This window comes from Toxorhynchites rutilus, chromosome 2 (genome assembly GCF_029784135.1).
Source record: "Toxorhynchites rutilus septentrionalis strain SRP chromosome 2, ASM2978413v1, whole genome shotgun sequence".
In the NCBI taxonomy this organism is placed as follows: domain Eukaryota; kingdom Metazoa; phylum Arthropoda; class Insecta; order Diptera; family Culicidae; genus Toxorhynchites; species Toxorhynchites rutilus.
Genome location: NC_073745.1, coordinates 235,400,102 through 235,423,144, shown reverse-complemented (window position 1 = coordinate 235,423,144; position 23,043 = coordinate 235,400,102). Strand labels below are relative to the sequence as shown.

The 23,043-nt window shown below is 36.1% G+C and overlaps 1 protein-coding gene across 6 annotated transcripts in view; it reads right to left on the bottom strand.

Moving 5' to 3' along the window:
* LOC129771687 (PAN2-PAN3 deadenylation complex subunit PAN3) overlaps positions 1-23,043 on the bottom strand; it is a 98,365-nt gene that overhangs the window by 9,107 nt on the left and 66,215 nt on the right. For 4 of the 6 annotated variants that reach the window (XM_055775602.1, XM_055775604.1, XM_055775601.1 and 1 more), the window contains 8 exons: positions 20,935-21,011; positions 20,672-20,764; positions 20,271-20,610; positions 20,058-20,158; positions 4,666-4,804; positions 4,452-4,598; positions 4,248-4,391; positions 4,057-4,173 (listed from right to left, as the gene is read on the bottom strand). In XM_055775602.1, the coding sequence (XP_055631577.1) occupies positions 4,057-4,173; positions 4,248-4,391; positions 4,452-4,598; positions 4,666-4,804; positions 20,058-20,158; positions 20,271-20,610; positions 20,672-20,764; positions 20,935-21,000 (1,147 nt within the window). In that variant the 5' untranslated portion in view covers positions 21,001-21,011. The remainder of the gene's footprint in view (positions 1-4,056; positions 4,174-4,247; positions 4,392-4,451; positions 4,599-4,665; positions 4,805-20,057; positions 20,159-20,270; positions 20,611-20,671; positions 20,765-20,934; positions 21,012-23,043) is intronic. The other 2 variants (XM_055775606.1, XM_055775605.1) reach the window with 1 other exon arrangement.

Below are 23,043 nucleotides of genomic sequence, written 5' to 3'. Positions count from 1 at the left end.
GTCCAATTACTGGTCAAAACCGACTTCAATGCGACACTGAATGGTGCCTCAGCATATCGCTTTATAAGTAACTCACTGTACTTTTTATGCCAACATAACTCTTAGCTCCAAATTTCGGAGTGAAAATCATTCGCGACTAGTTGAAAGAATTATTCTATTTATTATTATTGTTGCATAAGGGTCGGACTACGGGGTTTAAGCATTTAAATAATTAAATTCAATGATTCTTATTGAATTTTTCTAAATTTAGAACTGATTCTAGGCATGCTGATTTGAAAGAGGGCATTGCAATTTCAAATTGTTGTAGGTGGCGACACCATGAATAAAATTAAAGAAATCATTCGTTTGGCATTTGACGTGACGGTGCGGGTGGAAGCATTGACTGCATGTGTGAATTGGTGGAGACGTTGACGGAACGTAGATGTTCTTCTCCGTAACGTGCTATGTGAATCGCACATATATCGTCCCATTTTACTATAGCGAAACCCACTGCACAGAAAAGTGCAAAGCAAAAAATGATACAAGAAAAATTACGTCATCATTCAGTCACCATTTGCGGAGAGCAGCGAATGGGAAAAGAGATAAAACGCGAGAGTTTTTGCTTCTCACTGGAGCGGTGTTGCTAGTAAAACTATGCGGTCTATATGAATATACATATTTCAAAGGATAGCGGCGTTAAAAATGGAAAATATAATCTGACTACCCTCCCTTAGCCTCTATCGAGCTAAATAATAATATAGTTTGCACTCTCTGAGACTTAAAAATCAGGATCTGCTACATTAGCTGAATATGAATCTTTCGCTTTGCGTGGTCCGTACGATCCTGCTGTTTCATGATGCATGGAGAGGTCGATATGCATATGTTAGAGGCAAAGAAGAAAATAAGCTTTCTGACCAAAAGCGTATATGATAGCTTTGCTTGCATGCTGGTGTGCAATAAAGTGCGAGCCGATGCAGAGTTGTCTCGTTCTCTTTTGTGTCGTGATTTACAACACATAACAACAAAAGAATACCGCTGGGGGAAATGTTTCCTGAAAGATCATGTTTGAACGAACGAAAGCGATTTTTTCAATGAGTGGATCATTTGGCAAACACTGATATACAATTTTGGACTCGATTATATAGTTTGGAAAAACATATATTTTTTAAATTTCAAATATGGCTTATTTCAAGAAGAAATGTAACCTTTAACCGTTAAGGCGAAGTTCAAGTGGCTATTACATGTACAGTGGGGTAAAAATCGTAATTGTTGAACATTTTGCTTGAATTTTCACCAGGAATTGTTTATATCGATATTGCAGCCAAATTAAGAAAGATAGAAGTTGGACGTCAAAGAACAAATTGTAGAGCGGTTAAAGACCTTCAATTTAATTAATAGAAACAATCTAGTTTAATATAAGTTTTTAGGATAAAATTAATAATAACACATTAAAAATTATTAACTTTTCCAAAATGTTATTGAAATCCACTAATTTAGTTGTTCCACTACTATGTCCTGTACTAAATTTTCTCATCTTTCAAATGAAAGCATCAGAATCGTCTTCCGTAGCGTATTTTTAATGTAGAGTCAGGTTGAGGCAACAGAGTCCGAAACAAAAAAAAAAAAGTTATATATCTCTGTCATTATTGAAATTCGAACATATGCGTAGAAGGATTTTTTTCACCAAATACGATCGACTATAACTTCCTGAGATAATCTGGATAAATTTATTTTTTTCATGTGAGAAAGTTGTCTTCTGACTTTAAGGGGATGTATCAATAATCAAATTCCTCTTTTATTTTCAAAAAACAAAAAATACATGCAAAAAAAAACAAATAAAAAACATTTTTTTTGACTCGATTATATACAGGATTCGATTATATACAGTGAAGAGAAATCAAAAACTGTATACAATCGATTCTGCGCTGTATGTATTTTTATGGGACCCCCTCTCCTTTCTAGAGGAGGAAGGGGTATCATACCATCATACAAACATTTCTCGTACCCAAAAACCCTCACATCTTAAATTTGGCTCCATTTGCTTGATTAGTTCTCGAGTTATGCGGAAATTTGGGTTTCATTTCTATGACGCACCCGCTCCTCAAAGAGAGGGAAGGAGTGTCTATTCACCATAGAAACGTTTCGTGTCCCCTAAAACCTTTCCATGCCAAATTTGGTTTCATTTGCTTGATTATTTTTCGAATTATGCAGAAATTAGTGTTTCATTTGTATGGTAGCCTTCCCTTAGAGAGGGCGAGGAGTGTCTAACCACCATAGAAACATTTATTGCACCCTAAAACCTCCATATGACTAATTTGGTTTCATTTGCTTGTCTAATTTTCGAGTAATGCAGAAACTTGTGTTTCATTTGTGTGGCAGCCCCCTCCTTAGAGAGGGGGGTGGAATGTCTAACCACCATAGAATCATTATTGCACCCTAAAACCTTCACATGCCAAATTTCATTTCATTTGCTTGATTAATTCTCGAGTAATGCAGAAATTTGTTTTTCATTTGTATGGCAGTGCTGTTAGTCCATTTGCGAAATTGATCTTTGTTCGAAACTGGAATGTGATAAAACGCACTCCTATATCTTCTTCTATCTATACCAAAAAAAAGGGCCGCCGTGTGTGTTGATAAGAGCAGAACTCGAGGAAGGAAGGAGAGTCTATTCACCATAGAAACGTTTCGTGCCCCCTAAAATCTTCACATGCCAAATTTGGTTTCATTTGCTTGATTCATTCTCGAGTAATGCAGAAATTTGCGTTTCTTTTGTATGGCAGCCCCCCCTTAGAGAGGGGAGTGAAGTGTCTTACCACCATAGAATCATTTATTCCACCCTAAAACCTCCCGATGTCTAATTTGGTTGCATTTGCTTGATTAATTCTCGAGTAATGTAGAAATTTGTGTTTTATTTGTATGGCAGCCCCCTCTTAGAGAGAGGGAGGAGTGTCTAACCACCATAAAAACATTTATTGCACCCTAAAACCTCCACATACCCAATCTGGTTTCATTTGCTTGATTAATTCTCGAGTCATGCAGAAATTTGTGTTTCATTTGTATGACAGCCTACCCTTAGAGAGGGGAGTGGAATGTCTTACCACCATAGAATCATTTATTCCACCCTAAAACCTCCATATGCCTAATTTGGTTTCATTTGCTTGATAATTTCTCGAGTAATTTGTGAAGAAATGAAAAAAATTGTGTTTCATTTGTATGGCAGCTCCCCCTTAGAGAGGGGGTAGGGGTCTTAAACTATGATAAGAACCTTCCCCGATCCCAAAAACCCCTGCATACCAATTTTCATGTCGATCGGTTCATTAGTTTCCGAGTCCATAAGAATCAGACAGACAGACAGACAGAAATAATTTTTCCCATATATATGGATAGATAGATAAATAGATGAGCGTCTATACATAGCAAAGTTCACTGGCTGGTCAGGATTGAAGGAGTGTGAATATAGCTCACGATTGCTCAATCATCACTAATTATCGGAAAACACTAGCCTCCCGTTTGAACAAACTTTTCTCTGAATGTCTTTTTTGTGCCCGTATTGTAATGCAGGTTTTATGGAAAGAGAAAATTGTCATTAGGTTTTTTTTTTTGTGAAACGCCTTTTGGTTCCCCATATCTCTTAGTAGTTCCACGCTTGGAAAAACCTATGACAGGGACAGTTGACAATATCAAAAACGCAATAGGGCTCTCCAAAAAATTGTAGAAAAGAATGAGCTGGGACCTTTACATCTCAGTTGAAGTGAGGAATCAACGCAAGGGGAATTCAATGTGTTGTGATCTAATAATTGTTCTTATCGTTCCATTGGGATACTTTGGACAAACTTTGTTTGTACCAATAGACAAGGACTAAGAAATCTGACATTATTCATGAAAAAAACCATTTTGTCATTGCATTCCAACTTGGATAATTTTCTGCAACGCTTCTCATAATACGGAACATAACATACTTACCCAATAACTACAAATTTGGGAAAGGAACAATGTTTAAGACTATATAATTTGAACAAAACAAAAGAAGACATCCCAGACCATCAAATGAACGCTGTTACTTTGCGTACTACTTACAATTATCACCGAACTGTTTCGTGGTAAATACTTCTCGAAGTTGTACTATGTTTGTGTGCTGCAGCTTCTTCCACATGTCGACAACTTGCATGCATTTGGTCGACTGGATACGGAAACCTGAAACATTTGCCAAGCACATATTTTGAGCTAAACGCGCAACGAATTCTGGGTTTTTATTTTCGGGGCTTTACCATGAAGGCGTCTAAGGCAGTATTTCACGCCAGTTAGATTGTGTGTTGCTCTGTAGGTGGACGACGGTAGTGGTAGCTTGGGATGGGCAGGCAAAGACTCTAACAGACATAACGAATGGTATTTCTCCACATCTAGAGGTAAATCTGTTGATTGGAAATGATAAATTAGAAACGCATCAAGCCGGAAGATTACTAATACCCTACCTTGACACTCGGTTTCGATACTATTGATTATTTCGTTCCTAGTTAAAATTTCATTTCTCAGTTCGTCCTGCAGGAAATATGTCATCGATAGTTGTGTCTTCGGCTGCATGTTGACAACGTGCGACGCAGGTCCCGGGTAAACGTGTCCTGTTGGTTGAGCGAACAGTGGAGTTGGGAAAGGGGTGAAACTATCGAGAAATGTGATAACACTCACCTGGATGCGAATAACTTATATTAATTTGTGAACTTGTCACATGGACAAATGAGTTATCAGTCGAGTTAACTGTACTATTCGGTGTTAATTGATGGTTTGCTGCGGTCGGATAGAAGTATGTCGTGCCACCGACATTTTCCTGTTGGAGAAAGAGTAATGTGGATAGTGTATTGATTCGCATGACACGTGTTTAAAAGTTCAATGTACCATTTTATGCTGGACTATTAAGAGCCGTATCTGATAGGTTGATTTAAAGTAATTAGATGAAATTAGTAATAAAAATTACTCAATTTCAACCAAAAACAGCATCGCATTGCTAAGAAGAAGAAGAACTTTGTCCGCGACGGCCCATATTTGCTTCTGATGGTCATAACTGAAGAGTTCCTCTTGTAACGTTAGTACCATTCAAGAGACCTTTGCAAAACGTAGCTAAGCATCGTGTATCATCATAACCGAGCGGGAAAAATAGTATGTAATGAATGCAATGAAAAGTGCTTTTGATGCGACAAACCATCAGTTGTTGTTCTGCCGATATGCCCTTAAATCTTTTGCCTCGTAATGCACGTTCAAACATGCGTGCTCAGTGCAGTGTTTGCACTGCTTGTGTAAGAAATACAAATGTGAAGGGGTTTTTTATGCAATTTAACACATTGCGACCCGCTCAAGATATTTCTCGTGTTTCGCGTTCCGTCTGTTACGGATGGGTCACGAAATAACCTGTGTTTTCTACATTTGAAGGTTAAATCCTTGGTTTTCCAAGAATCTAACAAGGCCTACCGATGGCTCGCATTCGTCTCATCCATATCGAAGGAAACGATCTCATTCGTGGAATCCAAACAAATGAGTCGTTCAAGTTTGCCCCAAAACGTGCGGTCCTTAATGGTTAACATAAATTGCGCCGGAGATGTAATTTGCGATTTTTATAAAATCTCATCCCAACCAGCGAATTTGAGAATAAGATCTATCTTTCTAATAAAAAATTGCCTTTCGAAAAGCTACGAAAAAGTTTATTCCGATGTTCTTATTCAAAACAAAAGGCGTATAAATTTATTATAATACGACTACTAAAACAGCATAATTTCAACATTTCCTAAAGCGAAGAATTGCAAGCAGAATGACTCAAGATTCTCTGTTTGTGTTTGTTATTTCTACTTTTACCAGGTCATCAATGTTATAGAGTGATACAAATTCCATAGAAAAGCGTGTAATAGGGTGCTCATAAAAAATTATGACATCCAACATTTTCACTGTCTGTCCGTTTTATCCACCGTTCACCTACATTTGTTCGAAGCGATATAAAATGCCGAGTTTCTCGTTTTCATGTAGGAATATTTATGATTGACTCTGGCGTAAGTAGACTGGTGCTTTGTATGTAGCAGTACCGTTTTGACTCAAAACCTGAACACTTTATTTTTGCCTCAAATTCCGGACACTTCATTTGAAACACTAAATGTACTGAACATCAATGTTAAAATTTGATTTTTTTGAAAAACGAAAAAGAACCGAAAATCGAGGTTTTCAAAGAAAAGTTTGATGCTAAATGTCTTAAAATTGTGTTAATCAGCGAGATTTACAGTTACCTCCAAAAAAATGTTTTTTGGCACTTGGTCGTTTTTCTGCCTGAAAAATTGATTTTGACGTAGGACTACGTCTTTCATTTCTATACCGGGGTGTAAAATCAAAGTTTCGAAACCGAAAGCGTTACGCCGGAGACCGAGATTTTGAGCGTTAATAGCTCCTAAACAACTGAACGAAATGGTATGATAAACACTTCATTCTAAAGATAAAATGTATACGCGTTTTATGCTTGTTACTTTTTGGTCCAAAAACTTGTTTCAATAGCCTTAAAATTGTTCTCAAAACAGGCTATTGAAATCACCAATCGGTATATAAGCGAGCGCCGCTCGGAAATCCACCCAGTTCTAATTAAACACCGATTGGAGCATGTTGTGGTGAAGCTCTTCGTGTTTATCATGAAAGCGCGGATGAACGGTGTCACCAAGAGCCTGTTTGTGCACCTTAGGCCAGAAGGGAATCCATCAGGAGGAGAGTGATGCCACAAACGATTCCCCGGGAAGGCATCGCTACACACACACATACACGCGCGGAGTTCTTTCCGTTTGGATGCCATTCAGCATCGAGAAAGTTCCGGAAAGATCTAATCATTTCTGGAATATAATCTGCCAGTTCCTCTGGGAATTTAAAAATACATTCATGTGAAAGAGTTTATTTTAATGTTTTTTAACCATATAACACAGCGACCAAATACATTTGATTTTGTAATTTTTCAACCAAGTGTAATTAGCAGGAAAGCTTCTGAAGATTATTCTTCCCCATCAGTAGGATATTTCCGTATCCAATATTGTATGAGCACGCAATCGATTACTACTCAGTCGCCGAAAGTTTCGAGCTCAGAGAGTTCATTCCCCTCTAGTTTGCCTTCCAAATTGCCATCGTAAACCACACCTTCTCTCGATTCAATCACACACAAAACATACTTAAACGATATTCTGGTGGTGAGACGCATTCATTTTTCGTGAGGACATCGACAAGACAACATCGTTGCCTAACGTGCTGGACGAGGTGGACGGCGAAGGATCGACACATACACGCGCGGAATTCTTTCCGTTTGGGTGCCATTCAGCATCGAGAATGTTCCGGAAAGATCTAATCATTACTGGAAAATAATCTGCCAGTTCCTCTGGGAATTTATAAATACATTCATGTGAAAGAGTTTATTTCAATGTTTTCTATCCATGTAACACTGTGACCAAATATTTTTCAATCAAGTGCTATTAACTGGTGGTTATCGAGTTAGTATTAACTACTGGTGGGCTTCTAGTATCGAGGAAAATGTGGAAATATCTAATCGTTGCTGGAAAATAATCTGCCAGTTCCCCTTGGAATTGAAAATTACATTCAAGCGAAAGAGTTTATTTTAATGTTTTCTATCCATAAACTATCCATATAATACCTTTGGTTTTGTGATTTTTCAATCAAGTGCAGTTAGCAGGAAAGCTTTTGAAGACTATTGTTCAGAACAAGGTTTTTCGTATCCTATATTGGATGCATAAAACCTTGTGCCTCCAACGTAACGCTCTCGTTTTCGAAGTCCCCCAAATATGCATTCATTCATTCATTCAGAATGGATTTAGATTCAACTTCAAACAAATGATCTCTAAATCAACGATAGTCCTACGTCACACTTGCGGTTATACCATAGATATAACCCACTTCCTGTTTTTGGACAATTTTTTTTTTGAGATAACTGTAAATCTCAACGTGTCATGCAATTTTAAGACATCTGGCATTATTTTTTTTATATCCGCTTTCGGGCGATTTTTCGGTTTTCAAAAAAAAACAAATTTAACCCTTTCATTACGGCAGTGTGCTCCGCCGAAGTGCTACGCCTGTACGAAGCACTGCGTCGAAAAGTATCCACATCGCGCTGGTGTGATCGGAGAGCAGTGAATTTCATGTCGTCTAAAGACGACGCTCGTACACACAGGACGTCGCGCGGATGTCGTCTATAGACGACGCTTGTAACGAAAGGGTAAACGTTTGTGACACCAGTAAATGAGGTCCGAATGAGGTAATATTTTGCATAGGGTATAATATCGTGCAAATCAACATTTCGTAGCAAGTTCCGAATGAAAAATCGAAATAACTATTTTTATTGACACACAAAACCATACTTTTCGTTTGGTACTCCGAAAAAAAAACAAAGTCTCAGAATGCCGATTTTTGACGAAAAAAAATTTAGAGATGACATTAGATCTCGACGTTACATGCGATTTCAAGACATTTGACATCAAAAAAATTTTTCGTAAACCTCGATTTTCAAAAAACTCAAACTTTGACCGCTTTGCGCCACTCTCCCATAAGTCTGATTGAGCTGAAATTCGGCACAGGGTGTTTTTTCGATGTGGTAAACATTTTGTATAGAGTAACTTTTAGAAATTTTAGGGTCGATTTTTTGCCATACATTCATTGGCTCCCTAATGACCAGGCTCTTGATATTTCAAATCGTTGAAGTGTATATAGCCTGAGTTGGTGAGCAAGACTAGCAAGACCATTAAATCCACAGACCAAAACTTGAAAACTGGTAATGTGTGCAAGAATAGGAGCATTCTCAGCACCACTCAATGGAGCAACATTTTCTTTGAATGTCCTGATTCTTTAGCAAAAAAAAAATTCCTCCCTCGAGGATTTCATACTTGGAATCATGGTGATATCATGGGGATCAATTGGTATAATGAACTCGTTTTTAAGTTACTTTTTGGAGATCTACAGAGAAAACTGATTCATTGATCGTCACAGTTGCTCGATGTTTCTCCCCGAATTCGCTTGTGAGATACGGCTCCAGTTCAAACATATTTCGCATAAAGACTTCGCAGCAAACTCCTATTCTTGCTCAATATGGTTTGATTAGTAAGAGTGAAGCATAGCGTACATCCCGAGTACATCGTCGTTTGACAAGACTACGCTCATTGGTTTGTAAAATGTAAAATGTTTGTAAATGTTCCATTTCCATTTCCGACAATCTCCAAAATCAAGAATTGATTTGATTTCTACTGTCACGTGTATATGCATTTTTCCAAAATAGGTTTCCGATATGGAGCAATTCCAAATGAAATCGACAAATGACAAAACATGAGTATTTTTGATTCGAATGAAAGTTTGTATTCCGTTTGGGTTGAAGGAAATATGAGTTTTCCACAGCAATTGGGATTTTTTTGACTCAAGCGTAACTTTTGAAAAGGGCGTATCGGTTTTAGTAGGAGAAATCTTTGATAATTTATATCTCAAAAACTATGAGTCGTACCGAAATAGTTTTTTTTATTTTTTATTTCTGTATTATAGTGAACACATTTGGCTGGTTCGTCACTTTTACCTTCCATCTCGGAAGAATGTCGGGAGTGAGAATTGAACTCGTGACCTTTAGCGTGAGAGGTATGGATGTTACCGCTACGCCAGATCGCCTCCACATACCGAAATAGTGTCTTAGAAAGAGTTATAGAGTATTAATGTCTAAACATGAAAAAAATGTACACTGAGAAAAAAGATTAGTACTCGTTTTTTATTTACAAAAAAAACTTTAATTTGCAATATCCAAAATACATTTTGTTTATTTTCTCATATAAAATAGAAGTCATCTAGAAAATTTAAAAAATGAGTCCAAGATGGTAAAACTATTTTTGACGAACTTTGTGGAACATCGATTTTTTTTATGTATTTTCGAAACTTCGAATTTTTGTATGTTAACAATCATGTTTAGCCACAAATTATGATTCCTGATGTGATTTAAAACAAAAAAACTCATTATAAATCTCCTTCTAAATGCAGCCATTCTCGAGATATTTTGAAACATTCTAATTGATTGTCTTTTTTATAGTAGATATTCCCTTTTATTCCCAACATATTGGTCGTGTTATACCGTCATGTTCATGAAATTTTATGAATTTGCTTATAATTTCCAACAACTTTTCCAAATACATCATTGTAAAAATATATGTTTAGGAGTTACGTTGAAAATCATTTGAACACATGTGGGTTAATATAAAACGTAGCGGTATTAAAAAATGTTTTTTTTTATCTTAACACAAACTTTTAACATGTTATACATGTTGCGTCAACAGAACACAACATTTATAAAAGGAAACAATATAATTCTCTACAATTTGGTCAAATAATTCCTATATTTATCGGAGTTTAAGAGATACTAAAATAATACTAGAATTTTTAGCATTTATTTTTATCAACTAACAATTGTGTTGTATATAATTTAATTTTTTCATTATTTTCTTATATTTCTATACACATTATGATAACTTGCTGCATTGTCGTTAGAGTACAACTTTGCTGCTACTTCATTCTCGTATACAGGTACAAAAGAATGATACTTTTGGGTACCTGGAATTTGTTTGGTGTTATCATACATGCTACTCAACTCTTCCACACCCTGATCATATTCTTCTTGTGACATATATGAAAATGACAATTTTGTAAGATAGTCTTCTTTTCGCTTGCTAGTCCAGTAAAATAACGTTTTAGCACTCGTAATCGGATGTTCTTGCCATCCGTTTTAATGTGCCACCCATTGCATCACAAGGTCCTTTACGTGTGATGATGCAAAAAAATGCCATTCAGCGTCAATGTCGTATTTCGATTTAAACTGACATAAACTCGCAAAAATTTTCCTATTTTTATACTGGGATGCAGCACCATCCGACATGAATTTTATTATTTTTACCTGCATTTGTTGTTTAAAAAATGTTACCAATTTAGAAATAAATACTTGCACAGCTATTGTGTCATGACTTAAAACTTCAGATATAACTACAAAGCATAAATTTGCCAGAGAACCTTGTTCATCTCTATAATAAACAACGAATGGATGGAATGTTGCTTGATCATTGTTCCAGTGATGATTTTGAACTTCATCTGAACACACACACAGCACAAGTGAATAATTTTCGGAAAAATCGCAAATCACAACAACCTCATTTTCTTGCAAATTAGCTTTTATATTGATAAGAAATGTGGACTGTTGTATTTTAATGTAATCATGAGTAAGTAATTTTTCTATTTTTTCGCAAAAATACGATACAAATTCTTCCACCGGTTTTACAAGAGTTTCTATGTCGCATCGATCAGTAAAAATCCATTGTGCATAAGTGATTTCAATTAAATTGCGTTCCTGAAGCTCATCTAGAAACCAGTTTCCAAACTCGTCCATTGTTGGGAATTTTTTACATTCACGAAGGTAACAGTATTTTGATCTATTTGATATGTTACATAGTATTTTTTCCATATATTCTTTGCATTCAATGTTAAAGGAATATTTTTTGAGACTATGAAGCATAAGATTTACATTTTCATGGAATGTACAAACACAAACGTTATGATTTCCTGAACTACTCAGCAATTTGCAATGCTTCGGACGCATTAATGCAAAAGAGCTAAATCCAATTTTGCAATTTGGATTAAGTTCCTTAAATCTGTTGGAAGTTTCCCCTAATGATGTTATTAATAACCTTTTTTGGATGTGTTGACGCTTCCCATCTTTGGCTACAGAAACATAGCCTTTTTCCCAGGTAATGATCGACTGATATCGTCGTCATTATAAAATTCCGAAACATGATTTTTAACATCTTCACTTAAACTTGGTTCATATTTGCTATGTGGTGTCGACAATACACCTTTTTCATTTGCCAGTTTTTTGGCTTGAATTGCCATATATTTATTCTAACTTTTTCTGATTTTGTTGTCTCTGTGTGGTCAAAGAGCTGATTGATAATCTCATCAAACTCTTTTGCCTTTTGTTTAAAGTTCGACTCTTCGTCTTCTTCATGTGAAAAGGAAAATAGATTTCTTTTAATACCTTTAGAAATTTCTTTGAATTTTTCTTCGGGGAAACTAGCCTGTCCATTTTTTTTGGTGATTATTGGTGAAACGTTAATACCGGCGATTCCCTTGTTGAATAGCTCGATGTTGTACGCTCGGGAATACTCTGGTATATTGCTGTTTTAGGAATCTTGCGAAGATGCTAAAACGACTGAAACTATTGATGGACTTCTTCTAAAGTATTTCCTACTGCTGTACTGATCTGCTCCTCAGTATTACACTGCTTTGGTTTGGAAGAGTATACAGATAAACGGCTTGATCCGCAATTTTTTAAAGATGTATCTAAAAGGATATTGCATCCCATTGACTTAAGTTTCTCAATCATTGACACGGTTAAGAAACGTTTTTCAGATGAACATTTCTTACCGTTTCTCGGAAACGGTCTACAACACGAAAAAAAAAATTTGTAGTCCATTGTGGTATACTGTTATTCACTCTATAAGGAAGATTGTTCGACTGATGAACGATGTTTGAATATGAGTAACTTTATATACATTATAGAGGTACCTTAAAGGTATCTGACTTTATATACCTGTACATATTATATACCTGTACCATTTTTTAAATTTTCTACATGAGTTCTATTATATATGGAAAAATTTTAAAAAAATATGTATTTTGGATTTTGCACATTAAAGTTTTTCTTTGTAAATAAAAAAAAGAGTACTAATTTTTTTTCTCAGTGTATATTTTTGTTTAGACATCAATACGCTATAACTCTTTCTAAGACTCTGTTTCGGTACGACTCATAGTTTTTTAGATATAAATTATCAATGATTTCTCCTACTAAAACCGATACGCCCTTTCCAAAAGTTACGCTTGAGTCAAAAAATTCCCAATTGCTGTGGAAAACTCATATTTCCTTCAACCCAAACGGAATACAAACTTTCATTCGAATCAAAAATACATGTTTTTAAAATCTGCATTTTTTGGACGATTTCATTTGGAATTGCACTATGATTTTTATTTTTTTTCTCGGAGCTTGATTTTCATCAACATTACCTTTACTCGCACCTCTACTGCCGCTGGTAGTTCCGCGTTGTCTTCAATCGTGGTCGGCAAATTGGATTCATTCCCACCTTCTGAGTGGGAATTTACATAGAATAGCAAAACAAACCGGGAAACCTCTTCCACACATTTCATTTGTTTTGTTTTTTCTTTCAAACTTTTTTTTGCAACAACCACTGAAACTATCGACAGAGACATCGGAAACGTTGACGCCGTTTTGACTCCTATTCTGAACAGATTCCGAACACTTCATTTTAAAACCTAAATTTACTGAACATCAATGTTGTTTTGATTCCTAGAAAATGTTGTTATATGGAAGGGTATGCCCTAAATAATATCGAGGTTTTCATTATACAATTATTTATAACATTGATAACATTGGTTTTCGAAAATTTGATGCCAAATGTCTTAAAATTGCATGAAACGTCGAGATCTAGTGTCATTTCGAAAAAAAAATTTTTTTTCAAAAATCGGTATTGTGGGACTTAGTTTTTTTTCGGAGTACCAAACAAAAAGTATGGTTTTGGGCAGGGCTCGAAATCTTCGACGGTGAAAAATGAAGACCGACTCTACTCCCAGTAGCTCCGCTTCGACTAGAGCTGCTTCGGCAGTCACCGCCAACAAAAAAATGACTTGACCAGAAAATGATATGACTAGCGTTGACTAGCGTGGATGACTGGTGAACTAGTCCAGTCAGTGGTTATTTTAACTGACTCGACTAATGAATACAAATCTGCCTCTTCATTTAACTGACTTCAATCCACATTTCCATTTCCCCCTGACACTAATTTTGTACCCCCGTATGCAATCTTATTGTACGTCCATATAAAGAGGAACGAAAACTTGACTCCTGATGCAAAAAAGTAGTTACCCCCATCAATGGACGGTTTGTTTTCTACCCATCGTGAACTAAAACCAACTAACTTAGACATTTATCAAGTATGCTATAAAGGTCCTCGCGTTAGTATTAGTTAGTATTAGGCGTGCAAAATAGCTCACACACAGCACGCTATTTTATACGTGTGAGTAATTTTCGTGTACGATACAAAAACATCTAGCTCACCTGTAGCGTTTGTCAAACCACGGTGAACTCAAACATCGATGCATGCATAAAGATACATGGGAAAGAGAGAGGAACGAATTCGTTTTGGGGGAAGTCACTTCAAAATGCAATGAGGACAATTTGACTGGGAAGAATGAAATGATATAGTCGAGTCGGTAGAGGGAGATAGCGACTAAACGCCCGACTGACTGTTCAGTCGTTTTGGCGGAGAAACTGGGTGAAGAAGCCAAAGGCCATTACTAACTGGCTACGGATATAGTCAGTCGGTTAGTCAGCTGACTATCCTCAGTTGACTATGACTATGCCGTGCCCTGGTTTTGGGTGCCAACAAAAATATTTATCTCGATTTTTCATTCGGAACGCGCAAAGAAAGCGAGTAAAAGTACCCACACCTTGCATGTGTCAGCTATGATGGTTTCCCTAACATTAATGCCAGCGAATAAAAGAGATCACAGCCTGCATGTATTTGCGATGACGGTTTCTCCAGGTGCCTTGATTTGCGTCCGTGTTCGGGAACACATTCTGATCACCACAATCATCATCAATTAGCTAGATTGTTATGATTTCAACAGCCTGTTTTCAAAGCAATTTTTGAACCATTGAATCGATTTTTTGGAACAATAAGCGACAATCATATAACTCTTTGACATACCTTTCGAATGAAGGGATTGTTATACCACCCTTTCAGCCAGTAAAGAGGTATTAACGTTCAAAACCTTGCACTTCAGTGTCACTCTCTCGTTTTCGAACATTGAACTTACACCCCGGTACAGAAATGAAAGACGTAGTCCTCAGTCAAAAAACCGCAAGGTTGACGTGGGACTACCTTAGCTTAGCAATCATTCGTTTGTATTGATTAAATTTTTGATTGAATGAAACAGTTTCCAAATTCAATTGAATTCAATATAATTGCTTTGTGTACTCAAGATTGTATAATGCCTTGTAAGGTCAATTCATGCATTATGATAGTTTGTGTTCTTCGTTACTAGTAAATTTAATGACAGACCTTTCACGTTTGGTATGATGCCAAGGACAAAATATATGTACTGAAGAGTTATCAAACGATTATTTTATTTTACATTTCTTTCTAAATTTTACAGTGTACATATTTCTCGAACCGCGAATTTGCTAGAAACTGGAAAGTTCACTCGCTTCTAGTGTCTGCTCGATTTTCCCAGGTTCCTAAGTTTAGAAGATCGTGTTAAGACAGACATATTCCAGTCTGCACAAAGGCAAGCGAGGACAAAAGTACTCGCTGTTTTTTGTTTCTGTGATTTATTTGCAGAGCCGATTTCCCCAGAAACAGTTTTGGTTTTGAAGTCTGTGTTAGGAAAACACATTTCAATCGGAACAAAAATACCCCCGAGTTGTATGAATTCGCAATGCAGATTTCCCCACGCATGGATTTGAAGTCTGTGTTAAAGAAACACATTTCAATCGGAACAGAAATACCCCCGACTTACATGTATCTGCAAAGCCAATTTCTCAGTGCTTGGATTTTGAATGAACTGAATATGAGCCTATGCCCTTCATTCGTTTTCTCATTCATGTACGTTGCTCCCTTTGAACCATTCAATACTACGGTGCCAGGCGAATTGCCTTGATTCACTGCCATCGACATCGGTGAACCATCAACATTCGAAGCTTGAATTTTAAAAGAGGAGCTCGAGCATTCTAAGCTCATTCTTTCTTCTATTCGCTATGATACATACTTGTGGACGTCATCCACTCACAGCTGTAAACTAAATACAGGCGCTTGTGCTCTCTTAGCGGGCTGTGGCCGAGCCTTGGCTGCACATATGGTGCACGGGAGGAGAATTGGATTGAAGCATTTTTCTAGTTTCGCATTTATTTTATTCACAGCAAACTACTAGGCTTAAACGTGAAGTTTATTAAACTTTTAATGTCATAACGTTTTATTTGAACGTTACGTATCTTTCAGGTAATAATATGAAACTTGAACTATTATGGTAGTTCAAATATTCTATTTATAACAAGTTAATCTACCTAACAATTTTTTAGGCTCGAATTATCTCCACCAAAATAGGTTTTTCAGAAAATCATCATAATTTTTGAACTTCAATAGTAGGGCTATGTTGTTTCATTTAGGAATGTAACACGGATTACATTTTCCTTTTCAACTGCAAACCGGAAACTGGCGCTTTTTATAAAGTAAAAAACTTTAGTACGCGAAGATAAGCGCTTTGGTGTTGCATGTATTGACATAAACTTATATACAGTATCAGAACAAAGCCATTCCTTATACTTCTATTAGGCATGGTAGAGTTTGATGAAAGGCACAACTTGACAAACCTGACCCAAAAAAGTTATTCGATATACAATTTTGGACTCGAAACTGTATACAGTTTGAAAGAGAAATATTTTTTTTATATTTCGAATATGACTTATTTCGAAAAAAAAAGTTACCTTTTAACGTTAAGGTGAAATATAAGTGCCTATTATAAGTACAGTGGGGTGAAAATCGTGACTTTTGAAGATTTAGTTGAATTTTTACCAGGAATTTTTATATTGCAGCAAAATTAAGAAAGACAGAAGTTGGGTGTCGAAGAACAAATTGTAGAGAACTAGAGAACTTTAATCCAATCGATAGAAACAATAATGTTTAATATGAATTTCTGGGATAAAACTAATAATGACATATTGAAAATTACCAACTTTCAAGTTTTTCACTTCCAAAATGTTATTTAAATACACTAATTTAGATGTTCCAGTACATTATTCTTTAGCGTACTTTTTAATGTAGATCCAGTTAGAGGCATCAGAGTCTGAAGCAACAAAAAGTTCAAATTTCAAAATTCAAACATATGCGTAGAAGGATTTTTCTCATCAAATATGATCGTCTATCTTTTTTTTTTATCCCATTTATTTATTTAAGGCTCATTAGCATTTTAGCTGTAACAGAGCCGAATTTTAATCGTGTACATGTCACATGGTTATCATATCTATAATTAGCACATTACACAGTTGCCGTTCGCCAGTATTCCTTCTATACCATTACATATGGTACATTCACACAGTAGCCGATTAGGCGTAAGAGTATTCTTTCTGTTCTTCCATTATCCAGTTGGATCACCGGACAGCGGAGACAGTTGATTGATCATTGTTGAGTTATTTATAGAACAGCAGCCCGATGTCATCGTCTATCATCTCCTGAGAGATTCTGAATAAATTTATTTTTTTCGTATGAGAAAGGTGTGACTTTATGGAAATGAAACGAAAAAAAACGAAAATATATGCATAAAAAACGAATAAAACAATGTTTTTGACTCGATAAAAAACAGAATTCGATTATATACAGTTCAAAGTTCGTAAAAAGTTCGTAATGTATATTAGCAAATTTCGAAACTGTAAGAAAGTATGAAACGCTGTTGAAAACTATAGAGAAACTGCTATACGCGATGTCCAGAACAACAACTTCATACTGCTTCGCATAGTAGTTTCAAAGCAATTGATTGTTATTTCAAGCAATAATTCCAAGAGTACAAATCTAAACATTTAACTTTTAAACGATTTGTTAATAAAACTTGTCATTATCGATGCGCGTTTTTATTAAAAACATAATCGAAGTTACAGAAAGACATAGACAAGTTTGTTAGAAAATACATTATATCGTTCCTATTACACGATATTGCAATAGATTCGATTTCAGAAAGTTTTGAGGTAAGTTTACTGCTTGCTTTATTCACGTGAATACATTCCTCGTACAGCGAAATACAGCAAATATGTACAGTGTTGTCTACCGTAAATTTCTTGGTGGAAGGAGTAATATTACATATCAATCCAGTATATGAGTACAAATTCTTCAGCACATATGGATGGACACAATCGTTCTCACTTTTATTTCTCGTGTGGTATCTTCAGCGCGAACAGCAGTTGCTCGGTACGTTAGTGTGAGAGCTTTAGAGCAACTGAACTGTTTTACGGTTCGTTCATTCAAATTTGAATGAATGGTGAAAGCACTGCAATTTCCCCAAGCTCCATGGATTTGAAGTCTGTGTTAGGAAAACACCATTCAATCGGAACAAAAATGCCACCGACTTACATGTATTTGCAATGCCAATTTCCCCAAGCTCCATGGATTTGAAGTTTGTGTTAGGGAAACATATTTCAATTGGAACAAAAATACCCCCGAGTTGAATGAATTCGCAATGCAGATTTCCCCACGCATGGATTTGAAATCTGTGTTAGAGAAACACATTTCAATCGGAACAGAAATACCCCCGACTTACATGTATCTGCAAAGCCAATTTCCCCAAGCTCCATGGATTTGAAGTCTGTGTTAGGGAAACACATTTCAATCGGAACAGAAATACCCCCGAATTACATGTATCTGCAAAGCCAATTTCCCCAAGCTCCATGTATTAGAAGCCTGTGTTAGGGAAACACATTTCAGTCGAAACAAAAATAGCCCCGACTTGCATGAATTTGAAATGCCGATTTCCTCCAGGCACCTTGGTTTAGAAATCTCTGTTAGGAAACACATTTCGGTGGGAACAAAAGCTCCCTCTACTTTCATGTGTTTGCAATGCCGATTTCTTCATCGCTGTTTTGAAGTCTGTGTTAGGGAACATTTTTCGGTGAGAACAAAAGTCCCCCTACTTTCATGTATTTACAATGCCGATTTCCCCAAGGCTGCTTGGTTTTGATGGCTGTGTTAGGGAAACCGTAAATCGGGCCAATCAAAACTAGGCAGTAAGGGCGTTTAGATAACGCCTAATATTTTACAGTTATTCAATTGTTTATCTAATGAAAAATAACATTTTATTAGTTGCGATAGATGCGTAGAAATATTCCCTCTCAATTGATGCAAACATCTTTCCGATCTAGTAAGAAACGTTCGAGTTATAAGCATTCGAAACCTTTCATTTTTTCCTGCATATTCTGTGTTTAGGTTTTCATTTTACCCTCCATATATTCCGGTTAGACGTAGTCCCACGTCAAAATGGTTTTGAGAAAATAAGTTCGCTTTTACGTTTGTACGTGTATGATTTTGAATTGTTGTATAGAGTATGTTTGCAATGAATAAAAAGTTATAAACAATTTGTTAATTTTGGAGTGTATGGTCGAATGATTTATGCTCCATCGCCCGGCACGGAGAATGGGGCACGAATTTTAGATTAACACGTAGGAAGCGAATATAATTTTGACTGAGTTTCCGTACGAGAGAAGTCAGTTACCAGGAATATTAAACATTTTGTCAAAAATGAATCATTTTTTTGTCACCTGAACGATTCAATGCAACTTGATAAATCAGTCGCCAAGGAACGTAATACATTTTCCTTTTAGTGAAATTTAGTTGTTTTCTTTTTTCCTCGCTAACTCCGTATTAAGTCGCATTCAATTCATTTTCCAAAGGTGATTGCGCTTAGGTGACCTTACTGGGTGATGCATTTTAGAGATACTTTTTCTAGTGGAAATTCAATATCATATATTACTTGCTCAACATCACATAACAAAAAAAACTTTATCAAATTATTCGGCTGAGTACAATTATTGGTGTCCTACTCAGCAACAACAGAGTAACAAATACAAGTGAGAGAAATCAGTTTATCTTTACAACCAGAATGATTCGGTGAACAATCCATTTCACCAATAAATTTGCCACTTGGATCATGTGACATCACACCTCTAGTCTGTTTCCTTTAATACTACGTATAATCTAAGGTCTACATGGATAAGTCGACTAAGTTTGAGGAATTCGAAACTTCCTCTCAACGTAATATTACTTGTGTCATTTTATTTAGAACTTAGACAAACTTGAATGGTGAATAATGCTCACGTCCTATTTACCAATCTAAAGCACAAGTCATAAGCAGATAAATATTTCAACACATAATGGTACAATGCCGATTAGTTGAAAGGATTCTCTGGAAATAAAATATTAGCACAATACCTGATGAATGTTGGTGGCGATTGGCGGTGGTGATGGTTGTGGCGTAATCCGAGGAGATGTGTTGGTGCTCTGTGGTGATTCGTTTCGGAGTAAACTTCGACCTGCAGAAAGGAAGAAAAGATAGAATTGAATATCATTCAAGATGGTGACATAAAACACCAAAAGAGTGTAATCTATATAATTTCATATCCCGACATTTAATCGCGAACTCACCCTTGATAGGTGTCACAGCGTAGGTCGAACTGTTACTTAGTGAGCTGCCGAGGATGCTGCTCCCATAGCTGCTGGCCTGCGACTTATTCCCGGAGCTACCTCCGCCTCCTCCCCCGCCGGTAGGAATTATCGTCGTCGCCACCGATGAAAGCTGTGCGGGTTGAGACTGTCCGACGGGTCCGGTGCCGTTCCCCGTGACGACCACCGTCGTACCATTGCTGGACACTCCACTTCCGTTAGTGCCGTTCGTTCCGACTATCGCGTAGGAGGAGTAAAAGTTTGGCGATGACGATGTGTTCAGGCGATTGATTGGAATGAATTCTGGCGACTGCGGGGTCACCTGGAAGCGCACGAAATTTTAATTACTAAACCATGACACGAATATGATGCTGTGTATGAACCTGTGTTTTCTTAAGTGTTATCGGAGAGTCTAAATTTAGCTTGCTGAGGCCCGCAGACAACCCATACGTTGGAGTGGAAACGTTTTGACGACTCTAGAGAGGGAGAAGTCGGAATAAGTGTCTATTAGTGGTTGAAAATGTACAGATTTATTCGAATGCTAACCTAGTGTAATTAGTTTCGTAAATAGAACATTCAGAGGTTTTAAGGATTGTGAAAACTAGAGAAAAATTAAGGGCGGAGAAAGGGTCTTACTCAGACTCACCATATATGTTGCCAGCTTACTTTCCGACGGTACTCCATTTGGCGGAGAGAAAAATATTGGATCCATAGCCCAGGGGCCTGAAAATAGAGCGAATGAAAACGTCTGTATTATTTCACATACTAACAGTGGGTTATATTTTATCTATGGACGCCGGCAATCAAATGCCACTCAAATGCCACTGTTTTCAACCCCAGAGAGGATAAGTTTGAAGCATGAACATCACAGGACACTCTTTGAAAAATTGATTTTACTCAAGATTGTGTGGTTAGCCCGAGGGCGGAATGAAACGAGGCGAGCTTTTCACCCACGCGAAAACACAACCGGCAATGGTTTAGTCGCGTTTTCCTCTACACGCATCAAACTCCCAAGTCGGCATATTCCGCTGGAAGATTTACAACAGTTTTACTGATGAATCGTCAACTTATAAGAATACTTTTCGGCATAGAAATAGCATGTACGGAAAAGCAGTTTAATCATAATCTATAACAATTTTGTAACTTTTTCAGCCAAGGAAATCGACCTACGGAAGCGATTTGAGTTAATTGGAATACTTATCTCCTATCTTTTCTATCCAACAAGCTTGTCTAAACTGTTCTTCAATAATGGGAAACCATTGATACTACGCAAGGTTCATAGTCTCCCATAAGCGGAAAGCGGTTTAGTGGGTTTTCCCCGACTCGAACCAGCATAACGGTTTGAACAAATATAATAGGTTTTCCATTAATTTATAATTAATTTCATCCGATTTTAGATGAGAATCTTTTTTTGTACCTTTTATCAGTGTTTTTTTTGTTACGTGTCATACAGACTACCTCAAAAAGACATCTTCAAATTAGTAAACAATTTTAATCATCGACACGCATTTCAAACACTCATAATTTTTGACGGCGGACTACGTCTAACCGGAGTATATGGGGGGTAAAATGAAAACCTAAACACATAACATGCAGGAAAAAATGAAAGATTCCGAATGCTCATAGCTCGTACATTTCTTACTGGATCGGAAAGATGTTTGCATCAATTGATAGGAAATATTTCTACGCATCTACCGCAGTTCATAAAATGTTATTTTCATTAGTTAAAAAATTGAATAACTGTGAAATGTTAAGCGTTATCTAAACGCCCCAACTGCCTCGTTTTGATTGGCCCGATTTAAGGTTTCCCCAACAAAGCCATCTTCATCAAACAGCCTTGGGGAAATCGGCATTGCAAATACGTGAAAGTATGGACGAATTTCATGCCAACTCGTCTTAGGAATTGACAGCACCATCTCAGATAGTAGTGAAACGTTGTGGGTGTAAAGACATGGGTCATTTAAGCAACTTTGAATACTTGAAATATTCGAAAAAAAATTAGACTATTTTTTGAAAAAAGTCAAAAAAATGTTCTTAATTTTTTACAAAATTTTATAACTTAAAAACTATGATACCTACACAATTCTTGTCAAAGGATGAAATATAGGAAATTGTTCAAACTTTCACAAAAAAAAATTCCAAGAAAATTATTTTTTCTCAAAAACGTTTTTTTTAATTTCCCATATATATATATATATATATATATATATATATATATATATATATATATATATATATATAGAATTTACATACAAAAATGTTACGAGCAAAATATAATTTTTTTTCAGGAGTCTTCATGTAAAAATGACTTATATTCCAAAAACTATAAAAGATAGAAAGCTGATGTCATTGACAAAAGTTCATATTTTACTAATATCTGAACATTTGTCGAATACACTATATATCTATATCTTGACTTTACATAAAATTAGGATTAGTTGTATTTTTTTCAAAAAAAAAACATGAAAAAGTTGTTGTTAGAAAAACTTTTTCCCTGTAAAAGTGCCCATCTTCCGATGTGTGGACGACTTGTTGGAAATTGTAAGAGCTACTTATATATATATATTTTTTTTTGGGAATTTGAAAAAAATACGTTTTTGAGAAAAATAAATTTTAATTTTTAAAAAAACTTTTTTTTCAACGAAACTTTTTTCCGAAAATTGTTTGGTATTTCTGTGAAAATTTAAACAATTTCCTACATTTCATCCTTTGACAAGAATTTTGTAGGTATCATAGTTTTTAAGTTATGATTTTT